The 16264-nt window shown below is 38.6% G+C and overlaps 1 protein-coding gene across 1 annotated transcript in view; it reads right to left on the reverse strand.

The window, feature by feature from the left end:
- FRAS1 (Fraser extracellular matrix complex subunit 1) overlaps positions 1-16264 on the reverse strand; it is a 461942-nt gene that overhangs the window by 273424 nt on the left and 172254 nt on the right. Inside the window, exons 5-7 of the mRNA XM_090266724.1 lie at positions 11182-11341; positions 9337-9470; positions 1408-1491 (exon numbers count right to left, since the gene is read on the reverse strand). Coding sequence (XP_090122850.1) covers positions 1408-1491; positions 9337-9470; positions 11182-11341 — 378 coding nt within the window. The remainder of the gene's footprint in view (positions 1-1407; positions 1492-9336; positions 9471-11181; positions 11342-16264) is intronic.

The raw sequence follows: 16264 nt of genomic DNA on the forward strand, positions 1-16264 counted from the left end.
TAGATGTATTGAGGGCCTGCCCTACACCAGGCACTCAGAAATTGAATAGGAAGAACCTGCTTGTTAGCTAATCAATGCTCATTCATTAGTTCTTCTTTACCAGGTGACCCAACTCTCTCTGACACATATATCTTTTCCCAGCTTTCCCTGTGGCTAGGGCATGACAATGTCCCAATCCTAACTGGGGAGAGTGAAGAGAAGTTTGCTAGAGGCAGAAGTCAAGGAAGACTCATTTCTTCCATCAACTTTTAGCAATGGTTGTGTGAGGATAAGCTGCCTTTGCTGAATAAGACAGTTTGGGGACTGGAGGATTTAGGATGGAAGGCAAAGGCCACACGCTGAGGATGGCATGATGGAAAGATGGAAAGAGCTTAGATCCTTGACAACATCGTTAAGACCGAACTGATCAACCCTGCAACTGCCTTACCTCTGGACTTCCTGTTATATGAGATAATAAATGTTTTCTTTTTAGGCTACTTTCAGAGGAGTGTTTCTTTTACTTGCAGCCATAAACACCATAACAGAAACAGAGGCTAGCTCTTCCATGAGAGGTTAATCTAGCACATATGTGGTTACAGTATTAGACAGCACAGACCTAGTATGTACGAAATCCTTTACCAATTAGTTATTTTCATCCATATTTCATGCAATCTATCTATAATTTGCAATACCACCCCCTAATACTCAGTTCCAGATTCTCTGAGAGACATACACCCAATTTGTATTTAGTCTTCTTTAGATTGGTTGACAAGCAAGGGGAGTAGTTGGGTTTATTTTTAATATGTTCTTTGCTTTTGAATAATGTAACCTTCTTTTGGTTCAGCTGAGCCCTCCTAAGACAGAATATTCATTGACTAATTCTCTTTGTTGAGCTGATTTTTATTTGTTGCTTACTATCCACTAGGTAATTACCAGACTGCCTCAATAGTAATCTGAATTTTGCAGGATCCACTACCACCAGCTCCTTGCCCCCCCCCCCTCACCTATATCCCCATGCCCATCCCATGTAAAGCAAGTGGCATTGTCTCTGGGTATCAGAATATAAAATCCAACCAAAGAAGACAGACATTCCCAGAGCCTCCTACCGAAGTGTAAACTGAGAGTAACCAACGATAGTCCTTTTTTTTCCTTCAATATGTATGAGCAGTAAGTTCACTGATGTTCATGAACCAGGGACTGCTTGCCAGCACATTCTTATTTATTTCTAATCCCCATTAGTTTAACTTTTTTGTAAAGCCTTTCCATGTAGAGAAAAAAAAGAAGCAGTCTATGTACTGAGTTACTAATCCTAACAGAGCCAGACATGAGGGCAGGAGGTACAGTTGTTGGAAGAGTAAGGGGCAGCGGGGAGGGAAGAAGTGTGAAAACGGATGTCAGAACATGTCCACGGGGCACATCCAGGGTTACCTCGTATACTTGGCCAGCAGCAGAGCAGGATCGGGAAGAGCACTGTGGGCAGCATTTTCCTGGAACTCGAACTACAGTTTCATCCTTAATACCCAAAAAAAAAAAAAAAAAAAAAAAAAGGAACAATCCATTGAAAGAAAACATTTAAAAAATCCACAAAAGTAGAAGAATTTTATTCATAGCCAACTGAATCATGTGTTTCAAGCATCCACAAACAGCAACTTCCTCTCATTTAGTATCTGATAGTAAGCTGGTGCTTTGATAAGAATTTGCACTGCCAAGGTCAGTGTGACTGGTAAGAAGTCTGCATGTTCATTAAGTCCCATCCTCTTCAAAGAACAAACAAAAGCACAAATCATAACCAATAATAATAGTGCTTAGTGTTTGCCAGGCACTGTTTTAAGTGCTTTACAAGAACCCTATGAAGTAGATGCTCTTATCACCACTTTAGAGACAAGAATAGTAAACACCAGAGAGGTTCTGTGACTCACGTAACCTCAAACAGCTGACCTGGTAATAGTAAACGGTCAGTAGTGGAAACTAAGAGCAGTGAACATACCAACACCTACGAATATTTAAACCCCTGCTGAGTTACCTCTAAATTCAAAGAGAAGGTATCACTTATACATTACTTCATTATTCTTTTCATCTTTATGTGAATCCAAATATTTACATATACACATTAGGGAGGTACTTAACATGAAAAAAAAATAATCGTATCTCTAGATATCTGGGAATAGGCCAGTGCTTATTCACTTCTAACAGCCTCACCTCAATCCCAGACTATCAGACTATTTGTCTCCGCTGCTCTAAGAAGAATTTTCATAGCAACAGTCTCCTCTTTAATGCCAAAAAGTCAGCTTCTCACTTTGACTTATCACTACAGCCTTCTAGAGGGGGAGCAAGATAAACAAATTAAGGCCAGGGGAAGGAGAGTTAGAACAAACCAAGTTTCAATGACTAAGTGGTATATCTTATATTGAGAATACCTCCATAATAGTTCTCTGCCTTCTCTTATTGGAAGCAGAAAATGAGATTTTATTATCATGGTTGCCTGGTGTTCATTCTGCAAGGAAAAGGCCATTGTACTTGGGGGGCAGGGGAGGTGTTAAATAACCCTAATTTTTCTTGGAAAGTTTTTAATCCTAATTATATAGGATGAGTTAGATTAATGTATTACTATATAATAGGATTTATTTCAAACACCTGAACCACTGTAATTAAACTGACAAATGTTTTCCATGCTTTAGATTATTTTATTTCTTTTTATTCTATATGCAAAATATTATAACCATTGATGTTTAATAGAACATGTGAAAATTGGGTATAGATTGAAATTATTGAGCATTTCTTAACCTCAGAACTCTTAGTTTAATGAAATTTTGGTGAGGAATAAAAATAAAGGTTTATATGATATCACACTTTTCAGTACCTTTGTTGAAATAACCAACTAAACTTGTACAATGTTAAGTAAACAGGGGACAAATGTCATGATCACAAATCTTTTTAAAAATGTAATTTTTTTAGAAAGAGGGGAAGGGAGAGAGAAAGAGAGGGAGAGAAATGTCAATGGGAGAAACATCAATTGGTTGCCTCTCATATGCACCCCAACCTAGGACCAAACCCATTACCCAGGTATGTGTCCTAACTGGGAATCGAACTGGTGAAGTTTCACTTTGTGTGATGACACCCAACCAACTGAGCCACACCAGTGGGGGCATGATCACAGATCTTGAGAAGAAATAAGTTAATATCAATCTATCTTAACCAACCTGGACTAAACCCAAGTACAGCAGCAGAGTCAACAAGACAGTATGGGGAAGGAGGAATTACTTATATGGAGGTGGGTACAAGGAAAACCAAGCTTTCCAATTCTTATTGGCAATACCTAGTTATATAATTTGTTGACAGAACAGAAGCTTTCTTCATAAATGTGAAGCATTTAAAAAAGAAAATGCCCCAGGATATGAGAGAACTATATGATTCAGAGGTGAGATCCCATCTGGGTTGATGATGCTTTATAAGCTAAACTGGAGAGGCAACTAAGAAAGTCAGTAGCCAGATGGGTCAGAGAAATGGGAACAGCTTTTTAACACACTTTTGTTGCTATCATACACCCGAATCTTATCATTCTGGTGTACATAGATTTGCTCTTCCAGTGTACAATTTAATACAGGAGCCAGCAAACTATGGACCATGGGCCAAATCCAGCCACCACCTCTTTTTGTAGGTTCATTTTTTTGGAACACAGTCATATCCATTCATTTACACATTATCTACAGCTGGTTTTGTGATACAATGGCAGCATTGAGTAGTTGTTCCAACTGTAAAGCACACAAAGCTGAAATGTTTACTCTCTGGAAAAGTGCGCTAACCCCAGGTCTAATATATTACCCTAAGTCATCATAGGAGTCCAATACAAAATATATATGTATATGATTAATGTCATTACCACTTTGGTTTGAATTACTATTTAAGATATATTTAATGATGGTTTTCCATACTCCTTAAATAAAAATATTTAAGATAAAAAAAAGTTTATAGGTAGCTTATGCTGTGTGACCCTGGACAGAACACAGGTGGTGGCTGCCCTTAGACATACCAACAACAATAAAGACTCGAGTACAACAGGAGAATGTACCCAGCCCACACAGAGAGCACACCTTGAGTACCCAGCTTAAGTAATAGAGAAGGCTGTGCCACTGGATCCTAGAGGACATCTACTATATTAGGCCACTCTACCAAGCCTGGGAGACTGCCAAAATGAGGAGACAAAGACACATGACCCAAATTAAAGAACAGAAAAACTCCAGAAAAAGAACTAAACAAAATGTAAACAAACAAGCTTGTTAGATGCAGAGTTCAAAATACTAGTTTTAAGGGTGCTCAGTGAAGTTAGTGAGAACTTAAACAGTGTAACAAAGCATGGAATCATAAAAAAGAACCAGTCAAAAATGAAGGATACACTAATTAAAATAAATAATAATTCATAAGGAATCAACAGTAGAATGGATGAAGCTAAGAATCAAATCAGCAATTTGGAATATAAGAAGGCAAAAACACCCAATCAGAACAGCAAGAAGAAAAAAGAATTTTTTAAAAACTGAGGAGAGTGTAAAGAGCCTCTGGGACAAGTTTAAGTGTACCAAATTCACATCATAGGGTGCCAGGAGAAGAAAGAGAAAAAAAATTGGAAACCTATTTGAAAAAAATGACAGAAAAGTTCCCTAACTTGGTGAAGAAAACAGGCATACAAGTCCAGAAAGTGCAGAGAATCCTGAACAAGATGAACCCAAAGAGGCCTATCCCAAGACACATCATAGTTAAAATGCCAAAGTTTAAAGGCAAAGAGAGAATCTTAAAAGCAGCAGGTGAAAAGCAGTTAGTAACCTACAAGGGAACCTCCATAAGATTGTCAAATAATTTCTCAAAAGAAACTTTGCAGGCTAGAAGGAATTGGCAAAAAATATTCAAAGTGATGAAAAGCAAGAACGTACAACAAAGATTACTCTACCCCAACCAGGATTACCCTACCCAGCAAAGCTATCATCTAGAAAAGGACAGATAACGAGCTTCACAGACAAGAGAAAGCTAAAAGAGTACACCACCAGTAAACCAGCATTACATATACGGAACATTAAAGGGTCTTCTTTAAGAAGATCAAAAATATGAACAATAAAGTAGCAACAAATACATATCTATCAACAATTGAATCTAAAAATACAAAATAAATAAGCAAACAAACAGAATCGTAAGTACAGAGAATATTTTGATGGTTGCCAGATGGGAGGGGGGTTGGGGGATGGGCAAAAAGAGTGAAAGGATTAAGAAGTACAAATTGGCAGTTACAGGATAGTCATGAGGATGTAAAATACAACATAGGAAACAGAGTAGCCAGAGAACATATAAGCATGTCCCATAGACATTGGTTACAGTAAAAAAAAATTTTTAATTAAAATTAAAAACAAAAGTTTATAGTGTAGTTGGTTAACAGTTCTTGATAAAGTATCTTCCCACTATGACACCTCTGAAAATATAGAAAGACATGAAACTTCCACTACCAAAAAGCAGAACAGCCAAACTCCTACCACTGCCAAGACGAAGTCCCATGGACCATAGACATTCTGTGGCCTGCCTTTGCTTTGTAAGCCTAAATAGAAATAAGAACCATTACGTCTTCCCAACTCTCTGCCTTCCTATATTGAACACAACATGGTCTTCATCCCTCCAGTGTGTGGCTGCTGCAGTTTTAGGCAATAAGGTGCCTCAATATCTCTTTTTCTACATCTAGTCAGAGCCCATAGATTAAAAAAAGAAGAGTAGAATTATGTGTGTTGGGGGAGGTAGAGGGAGTGATAAAAAGCAGGTGTGATGGCAGGAGGACACCCCAAATGTAAAGCATATAGTTACTGAGAGAGATAGAGAGAGCCCTTTGCAGCAGTTCCATTTGGAGATTATAGTTTTTGTTTCATGTATTCAGAACGTAAGAGGATTGCAGAGTGAAACTTGCCAGACCCTTGGACCAGGAGAACATGCACATTTCCTAGCATCTGCCTAAGGCTCCCAGAAGGGGAATTAGCCAAGGGCAGGCCTCTTACCCTTTCAGCTTCAAGCAGGGGGTATGGGTAGATTTCTCTTGATAAAGAATGAATAAACAGAAATAAAGGACTTGGGGGAAAGCCCTGAAGAACAAGTGAAAGAAATAACATTCTGAAGATTCATAGGAAGAGCAGATTTCTGAACACTACACACTATAGGATCTAAAAGAAAAGACTTAAAAGCCATTTTGCAACTTCAGAAAGATACAAGAAAATGCAGTCTCTCTCAAATAGTGGCAGAAAGCAATAAAGCAAGAATAAGCATTAGGATTAAAAAAATAGATGAGTCAATGATAGGGGAAATAAGGAAGAATCAAAAGAAAATAAATATAAAATCTTCAAATTAAAATCAGTACTGGAGGTAGTAAATACGAACTCAAGAGACTCTCTCCATAATGCCAGAGAAAGACAAAAAGTGAGAAATGATGAGAAAGAACATGATCAATAATGAGGGGGAAAATAGGGAAGCAATCTAAGAATCATAGGTGTTTCTGGAGAAATAAGAATAACTGGAACAAATATGATTAATCAAAGCTATAACTGAAGAAAACATTTCAAAACCTGCAATGCAGGCTGAAAGATCTTCACAATATTCCAGGCAAAATATGTTAAAAGACACCTCGTCTAGATGTCCAACAGAGTGAAACTAGCTGAATATAAAACAGGCCTCCATGGCAATAAATTCTAGAATTCAATGGAAAGAAGATTATAGTGTTGAAATGGAAAGAGAACATAATTATCTCAAATTTTAGACTCCCTCCAAGTATGTTTCATAAATATAGAAAACTAGAAAATGATTCTCAATACCTAATGTCTCAGAAGACAAAACATCTGAAGATGGAGTTTAATCTACTCAGATGAATCAATTTTGGGAATGGGAAAATTATAGTATTTTTTAAAAAGTGGTGATAACATTATCAGGAACAACTCTCATCAGACTGAAGAGGCCAGTTTAATGAGCCCACAAAAACATGAATGGGTTAGAGCTCTTTCCACAAGGCATCTGGACAATAGTTGAGAGCAAGCAATTTCAGGATTTACATCCCCCATTAAGGGAACTAACGCTTATCTGAACATAAGAAATTTCTCCTTTCATCAAGGATTATGACCAACTTCTAAAATGTGATTATAACCATGCAAACAAACAAATGTATCCATGTTTGCCTACCAAAAAATTGAAGTGAATTACAAAAAAATTCTATCATGGTCTTTTTGAATGATAGAAATATGGATGATCATATTTTTCTGCTTTTCCATTTTTCCCAAACTTTCCTAATAAAAACAAATTCCTTATATAATTTTTAAAAACATATAAAAAATTAAATTTTCTAGAGCTCAATTACCTGGAAATACGTTTCTTCTGATGAACTTGTTTTGTTTTTTTTAATATTTAATGAGTTCATACATATAAAATACTCAGAATCATGCTCAATGGTGTTATCAACTATTGTTATTGTGATTATTATTCTAGATAAATGCTATGAAACTCATCATTTTGTGATGCAATATAGCATAATGGTTAAAATTACAATCAGGTGTGGTCTGTTCAGGTGGTGATGTAGAACCGCCTAAGTTAGAAGCACTGACACTTCCTAACTCTGGTACCTTGAGCAAAATACTTACTTCCTTGTACCTCAGTTTTATCTAAAATGGGATAATAATAAGACCTACTTCATTGGATTGTTATGAGAATTATCAAAGCTCTTAAAGTTAATGATGGGTACATAATTAATGTACACCCAAAATGTAGTAATGATAAATGGCAGTGGTGATAATGTTTCCATCAAAAGTGCTAATCCTCCAGCACCTCTTTACAGCATCAAAACATCCAATATTTAATACCAATGTTAAATTAAAAGTTTTATTATTTAAAAAAATAAAAATAATGAAGCTGTTGTTTTTTTCTAAGTTATGTTATGACAAAAACATAGACTTAATGATGCAAGAGTGATTAAAATCAACCTATTTCCAAGACTTCAGAAGGCTTGCATATCAACTAGCTCTAAAGTACAGTATCAAATTCCATCTTTTTTAAACAATGCAGACTATGTGTTGGAAGCTACCATTTGAAGCTAGAATTTATATTTAATGTTTCTAAAAATGGGAACAAGTCCTTTCAATTATTCCAATATCTAACCCTTTAATAAGTAGTCCATGGTTAAGATTTTAAAGACTTAAAGAAAAGAGTCACAATGCGGTCTTTCTTCCATCCCTTCTCACACCTCCTTAATTGTAATGGTGGCAAACGGCTTAATTACCCTTCATTCACAAGAGGGCTAAGCCCGGCAATGTGTAAATCAAAATACCTCAAAACTACAGTGTCTCCAAACGTAAGACATTGTGCAACTCTACCAAGAAGCTCATTTGTAATCTTAAAGCTAGGACAAGACTTTGATGAATGGGGAGATGTGACAGGAGCGTGGCTGGTGTAGTGCGGGTAATACAATCTCGTCTTTCAATTAGATACATTTTCCTTTATTTGGCATTTAGCCTTTCTTGTCTAATTGCATTTTGTCTGCCTTTAAAAATATTGCCCAATTGTCACAATATGCTATGTTATTGATTTTGTTTTATTTGACACAAAGTACTGCTCTGTATCAACTGAATGTTGGCTTCCAGCTTTTTCTTAGATCAAAAATGAGCTATTTTTTCACTGGAGGCAAACTCCTTTCGTGGTTATCTGTCAACTGCCAGGAAACCACCATAGGAGCCTCTTGGAAGAGTAAAAAACTATAAAATATCATGTATACTACATTTATTTGCAATTGATTTTCTTTTTAAAATTTGTGTGAAGAGCCTAATGTTTTGAAAATCAGATCGGCTTTACATGAACAATAAGTTGCCTCTATTTTAAACCACTCCAGAGAAAACCCCTTGACAATCTGAATCATTATAGTATAAGAATTAAATAGTGTATACATGAATAATCATGTCTAAAGACATGCATATGTCTTCAAAAAGCAGCATATTCCTCTGCATTGACAAACAGTAACAAACCTGATCAATATTACTGAATTTTCCAGATGTTGAGCTTGACATTTCTGAAACATCTGCAGCTGGGGCGGGAGGCATCTTTTTGGGTCCCCTCAAGGCTCAGTTTCATGTTGGTGATTAGCCTAAACGGCTGGTCATTAGGTCTAACTGCAGCTTCTCAGGGTAAAAGAAACGTTGCAGTGGTGGTCCCCAAAAGTATAAGGGGAACAAAACAGCCTTGGCTTCTTGTTCCTAAATTTCCAAGGCCTGCTTAACACAATCCCAGAAGGGACTCCAAGTCCCAGTGCAGTCAGGTTAACAGGCTGCGACGGATCCCTTCTCAGGCTGTCTTCCTTACCTGGTTACAAAACAGAGGCTGACAATGAGCTGTGAAGCACTGGGAGACCCCATTTCTGCACACACATTTGGCACACCGACTCAGTGGCCAGTTCTCCCCATCTTGAAACACACGGCCTTCATAGGAACAGGGTTCTGGAAGGTCAGAGAAATAAAAATTACTGGGGGTTGGGGGGTTGGACTTGCTGATGCCAGGCTGACTGCATGGTGTGTGGCCAGGGCAGTCACCTGAGTCTGTGTTCGGGGCCCAGGGCAAAGAAGGGAGGCCCCACTCTTAGGGGTTAATGCTTCGCAGTCATTGTATGGAGTTCTTAACAACCCTCCCAGTTTTGTAGTGAAGTCCAATGAGACAACATGGCATGGACTGGAGGGGTAGGGCCTCGGCTGGTTCAGGGTCCCACTGCCTCCTTGCCTTTCTGGGATGGGTTCTCAGCCTCCTGCTCCCAAGCCCACGCCCAGTGAATGCTGCCACCCTCCACTTCAGCGGGGACTTGGGTGCGGTGCAAGAGCACTGCATGTGACCTAAGCACCAAGTAGGAGGGTGGGGTCCAGGGAGCCCATCCACCCAGCAAGCATCTCCATCCCTGAGGGAATACAATATTAAACAGAAAATTCAAAACATAGCAGGTTTATAAAGACCGCAGAAGAAAAAAGAGCATCCCCCCCACCCCTGGCTTTTTGCATAAGGAGCCCTGCACTTTTCCATTTTGCCCACCACCCAGCAATTGATGGAGCTGGCCCTGGCTGACCCTCCAAACTCCCTAGGCAAAATGCTTCCAATGTCTCCTTCTTATGGCCAGCAAGAAAGCCTTCTAAAACGTAAGGAAGGATCCCCCACACTCAGGCAGTCCACGTCCCACTGCTTCCCTAAACTCTGTTATCCAACTATTTCTCTTTGCTGGGTTATTTGACCTCAAACAACTGTCCGTCCATCCTGGTGAGTGACATCTGAAATGCAAGAGGCAAGCATTCCACTTCCATCTTTTCCTAACATACTTTTTAACCCCTGGAATGGTTGTCCAAGGTAAGAGATTGCCAGAAATGGGATAACTGTGGATCAGAAGGAAACCAGGCACCTTTTGTACGGGAACAAGTAAGAATAGAGAATAGCTTCCAGGTACCATCAGGTAAAAGAATAATTTTAGCTATTACATGCCAGGGGAGGACATAATGCAGCAATGACAATAATTTGTATTTATTGTGATGTATATACTACTTAGCTATAAAAACAGAAGGGGATGCATATCTGTAAATATAATAAAAGGGTACTTAGACCAAGAGTGAATTCCAAGGAGAGGGCCTGGAAGGGGACCTCTGGCTTGCTGAATCATGCCTTGGTTGGAAGGCAGGCATCATCTCCACAGCAAAGATGCAGGAAAGACAAATGAAATGCCTGCTTCCTTCTCTTGGAGAAAGTGTTATGCCATCTTAAAGACCAGGCAGCAGAATAAGTGCCAGTAATACTACGTGAAGAAGTGATTTGTTTGTTCTTCTCTCTGCCAAGAGGCAGGAGGAACTATCTTGGCCTTGTGGCATCACATCAAAGGATCTTGTCCCTCTTCCCTGCCTTCTCAAGAGCTATGAATGCAGAGGGAGGCATCTGGCCAAGGCAAAATAGATAAATCAGAGACTTGCAGAATCCCAAGTTTGGAATGGAACTTAACGATTTGTTCCAACCTCACTCTCTGCAACATCCCTTCCTGCCAAGGGCAAGGCTTAATCTTTTTCCAATAAGAAATGTGGTTGGGGATCTTTGAACTACACTGAACATGATAGAGAAGAGTTGGGGTTTCACCAGGTGAGCCTCAAAGGCAAAGAAGGTGTCTTTTTACAAGCTCATACTCACTCCCAGGGCCCACACAGATGGGGCAGCAGCTTCCTTCAGGGATGAATTCCAGCTCCTGGGGTCCACACAGCAGTGGCGGGCATGGTTGAGGGGCACATCGGACTTCCCCTTGAGTGCAAGAGCACACACTACACTGGGAGGAGGCCCACTCGGTCCCATGCTGAGTGTAAGGGGAAAAAAAGAAAAAGAAGGTTATTGTCAGAATAAAGGCTTTCATTAGGCCAAATAAAAACCAACCTTCTTAAACAATGGACAGAGCTCAAGAAAGATGAGAGAAGGCTCTAGGCTTGCAGGATTGAAATCAGTTTGCAATGTTCCAAGTTTAAAAACTGACTTTATTTTTATCATCCAAAGATTCAGATTTGAAAATTTCAGAAAAGCGCAAAAAAAATAATAAAATGACCCCAATCCCATCATTTAAACAAGTCTATAAAGCCCAAAGTGAAATGCACACACATACACATACATCTACTTAATTTTTTATTATGGTTATATTATTTTCAATAGTTCTCATTCTGATTCCTTTCCTTTCTTCCTTCCTTCCTTTTCTTCCTTCCCTCCTGTCTTCCTTCTTTTCTTTCATTTTTTACCCTGATTAGTTTCCAGATTTATTCACATTCTTTCTCTCCCTCAACATACCAGCCCTCCCTCCCTCCCTCCCCGCTCTCTCCTCTGTTCCAATGACCACATGGTCCTGGAGAAAGTGTGGCAGCCAGCAGGAGGCACCTGCTCCATCCAGTTCTCACACACACTGGAGAGCCAACTCCTTCATTCCCTGGGAGAGTGCCCATCCACACCAGGAGAAGGTTCCTAATCCACTTTAAACTGGGAGGCAAGGTTCCCAAAACTAACATTGTATCAGTGGTCTAACAGATCCCTGTTTTGAGTTATCATGTGATTTACTGAGGACCAAAAGTATCTAAATGAGCCACTCTCAGATGTGATGCAGTAAGATGAGGTGAACCCTGAATGTAAACAGTTATGAATATGTTGATTGCTTAGGGAAGTAGCTGTCAAAATATGTTCTCAATGGCAAAATGGAAAAATGGTGGCCTTTTACAAGATGTAGGGGAAAATTTAGCTTAATGAATAAAGTTTTCCTCCTACAACACAAATCACTTCAGACATCTATTAAAAACATCACACATTTCAGGTGCTCAATCACCTAATATAATCTGGGGGTTACAACTGAGTCACTGAGAAGCATAGAAAATGAAGTCCTTTTCCTTTTCCTCAGGCCAGCATCCAAAATAATTAATTATTCATCTCAAACACAAAAGAACTCTTTCTTACCTAAACAAGTCAGCACCTCTTTATTCTGTAAATTGCTGCTGGGTTGCAAGCACTTCAAATCTGACATTTTGGAATTACTAATAACCAGTGTTACTGTGGTAGTAGTGATAATACCGTGTTTCCCCAAAAATAAGACAACCCCCCAAAATAAGACCTAGTGCTTAGAAATATAAGGCCTCCCTTGAAAATAAGACATAGCGCGTCTTTAGGAGCAAAAATTAATATAAGACACTGTCTTATTTTCTGGGAAACATGTTAGTAGGTAGTCACAGTCCTTTAATTATTTGGGAACCAAGCCCTCACCTTACTGTCCTGAAGATTATTTTCCTCTAGGTGAACTGACTGGTAGCACAAGGAGGCAATAATCCAAGTAATGCGCTGAGTCAGAAGAACCAAGGATTTTCTTGGATGCCTGCAGGTTCTTGGATCCCAGCTCAGCCCCGTCTGCTTTGGGGACTATGGGTGAGTGACTTAATCTTCCTAAATCTCAGCTTTGAGGTAGCTTATTAAAGAGCCAGCAAGGGAGTGGGAATGGTGGCAGGTACAAGGGGCTCAATTCTCTCCCCAATTTCCACTTCATGAGTTCACAACCTTCCTCCCCTTTTTAACACCTATGTGATAACTGTGATTGTAGGAATGGACATGCACTCCCAAGTCTCCTCCCATTGATTTTCACCTCTGCTACAATTAAGTACAAAAGTTTCAAAATTTAGCAGAGCATATAAATGGGCAAGGCTACAACTTGCTAACAGGAGGCAACTGACCTTTATACTTTGAAAGGCCTAAGCAAAAAGCATAGGAAGAAATTATAAAAGTCGATAGGTTCTGATAAGGTAAATTTTTAAGTCTGTCAAAAATACATTAAAAGGCAAATGACAAACTGATTTAAAGATTGCAAATTATATTACTTAGAATGAAACTGATATATAAAAGCACTGACAAGCCCCTGGCTGCTGTGGCTCAGTGGATTGAGTGTCGGCCTGCGAGCCAAGTGTCGCTGGTTCGATTCCCAGTCAGGGCACATGACTAGGTTGCACGTCAGGTCCCCAGTTGGGAGCACAAGTGAGAGACAACCGCACAGTGATGTTTCCCTCCCTCCCTTTCTCCTTTCCCCTCTCTCTAAAAGTAAAATAAATAAATAAACAAATAAATTTTTTAAAAAATACATGCCATCAATCTGTTTTAAAAAAAAATAGCAAGAAGCTTATAGATACTCAAATTTCTAAATTGAATAGAAATATTAATTAAAATTTTAAAAATAGATACTTAAAATCAGGTATGGGAAGAGTTAAAATGCACAGTAGTTAGTGTAGGGGAAGCTGTAGTGTGAGATTCTCCTACACAAAGCCTCCCTCACTGTAGCACCTGGAATAACTCAGTGGGGGACGGGGTCTGTGCTATCTGTGATATCCTAGCTGGGTTTATCATTAGACAAAGACAACTTAAAACCGGTTTAATAACTACCACAGATGTCACAGCTTCCATACTCAAAACCTTTAGATGCTTTGACTTACTAATTTCACTTTTAAGAAGTTATATGAAGAAAATGATCGATGATACACAAAAATAGCTTAAATACCAGAAATTACATGTCACTGTTCTTTATAGCAAAATTAGAAACATTTTCATAAAAACCAGAAGCTACCCAGATACCTAATAATAGGAAATCATGTTCTCTAAGAGTATGCTAGGGAACTATTTACAACATATTATATTTAAAAAGCAAGGTATAAACTAATATACACAATATATTTACACATGTAAAAACATATGTCTCCACCCATCTATCTATGTATCTGTCCATCTACACTGCCACCCTCTACCCCCAAAAACTGAAAGAACAGTAACAGAGGTTTTTAGAGTTTGGGGATTATTAGTAGATTTTTTTTTCCCACTTTTGTATGCTTTTCTATTTTCCAAATTTTCATCAATAAGCATATTTTTACTTTTGTCACTAGAGAGCAAATTACTGTTCAAAATATCTGATGAGTCATTTATATATCTTAAGTAAAGTCAAATTTGAAGGTTGCATATAAAACAGCTTGAAGTGAACTTCTTTATTATATTACAAGTTAGGAGATTGCTTCTAAACATCTAGACATTTCACTTCATTAAAACAAGAGCTTGTTTATTTTTTTTTACTACTCAGAATCACTAACTGTCATTTCTTAAACATTTGCAATCACACCATCTTTCAGAGACTACAAAAATTAATTATAATAACAATCTGTCAATCACCAAAATAGTTTCATCTATAAAATGAGAGGGCTGTCTGTGTTCGCTAATCTCTTCAGTGTCTTCAAACTCTCTAATGATGTAAATTTATTATCTTACTCAAGAGACATAAAATTAAGCAGGGGATTCTCCCTTCACAATAAGCTGGAGAATCATGGGGATAACAGAACATTCGGCAGGGAGACGGCACCGCTTGATGTCAGAGCCACAGAATAAGCGCCAGGTGGTGACCAATCCAAAGTGCACAGAGTAAGGGAATTACAGGAGCCCTCTCTATATTGCGGTTCACTTATCACGGCCTCACTGTATAGCAGGATTTTTTTAAATATTATATTTAATTATTTATTGTGGATTTTTCGCTATATCGCGGGATTTTGCGGTACTGTATACATATGTTGTTAAAGTTACGTAGGTTTAAGAGTGTAGAATATGTTTAAGAACATAAGTAGTGTTTATAAAAGTGTGGAAAAGGTTAATAAGGGAGTGGGAAAGGTTAATAAGTGTGTGGGAATGGTTTATAAGTGAGTGGGAAGGGTTTATAAAGCCTTCAAATATATATAGATACTAAAACAAATGTAAGGTTCCTACTTCACGGATTTTCACCTATCGTGGGGGGGAGGGGGAGCCTGGAACATAATACCCGTGATAAGTGAGGGAATACTGTACTCCCACCTCTAACTAAGGAAAAAGTCTCATCAGTCCCCTCCTTTTCATCCCCTCCTCTTATCTCTAAGACAGTGACACCTCTCTCCCCAAAAGAAAACTAGAAATCAAGGGGTTCAGTGAGTGCTAATATATTATATATAAAATATCAGTGCTCCAAAAGCTTATTTTAAAAAGTCCGATTTTTTATAAACACTGTAGTAGCAAAGAGAGCTCTGTAAAATCAAGGAATAATATCTGTAAGTGAAATGTTCCCACAAGACCTGGGTTTGACTGTGCCATCAGGGCCTCAGTAATACTTCCAGAAAACACTAGGCAGAAAGCGCATTCTGCAGACAACATCTTAAATATATTCTTCTGCACATCCAGTGAACAAGTCGGTTTGGCTGTTGACATAAGTCCAAAGGAAAGATAAGGTCGTAAAGTATGTGCCGGCCTAGTGACAGAACAATAAAATAATTTTTCTTCATATAATTTGTTCCTGTGATGAAGTTATAGAGGTAGAATATTAAATATCTGGGAATGTTCAGTGCATGTTATAATTATATCCTCTAGGTTGAGGGGAACAAGGCCGCAGAATTCAATATTCATTTCTTCCCCCACACATATAAATTAGTTCTCCTTTTAGCCTGACAGACAAGCAAAGCGAGCAGACCTCTCCCTCTGCCTTCCTCTATTCAGTTCGATGCGGGCATCAGGGTGTTCCCACTTGCCACTTCCTTTTTTAGTGAATCTTCAAGCATTACCTTCTCAGCCGTGACATTATCTGGTGCTGGTATTAAATTAGTGCAGAGGAAAAGAAAGGGGATTAATGGTCCTTTCCCCTCCCCTTCACAAGCTAATCTGTGGGGAGAAGAACAGGGGGAAGGCATTCAATACTCTTTAGGAAAAC

This window comes from Furipterus horrens, unplaced genomic scaffold (assembly GCF_987537825.1).
Source record: "Furipterus horrens unplaced genomic scaffold, mFurHor1.1.pri manual_scaffold_2, whole genome shotgun sequence".
Taxonomy (NCBI): domain Eukaryota; kingdom Metazoa; phylum Chordata; class Mammalia; order Chiroptera; family Furipteridae; genus Furipterus; species Furipterus horrens.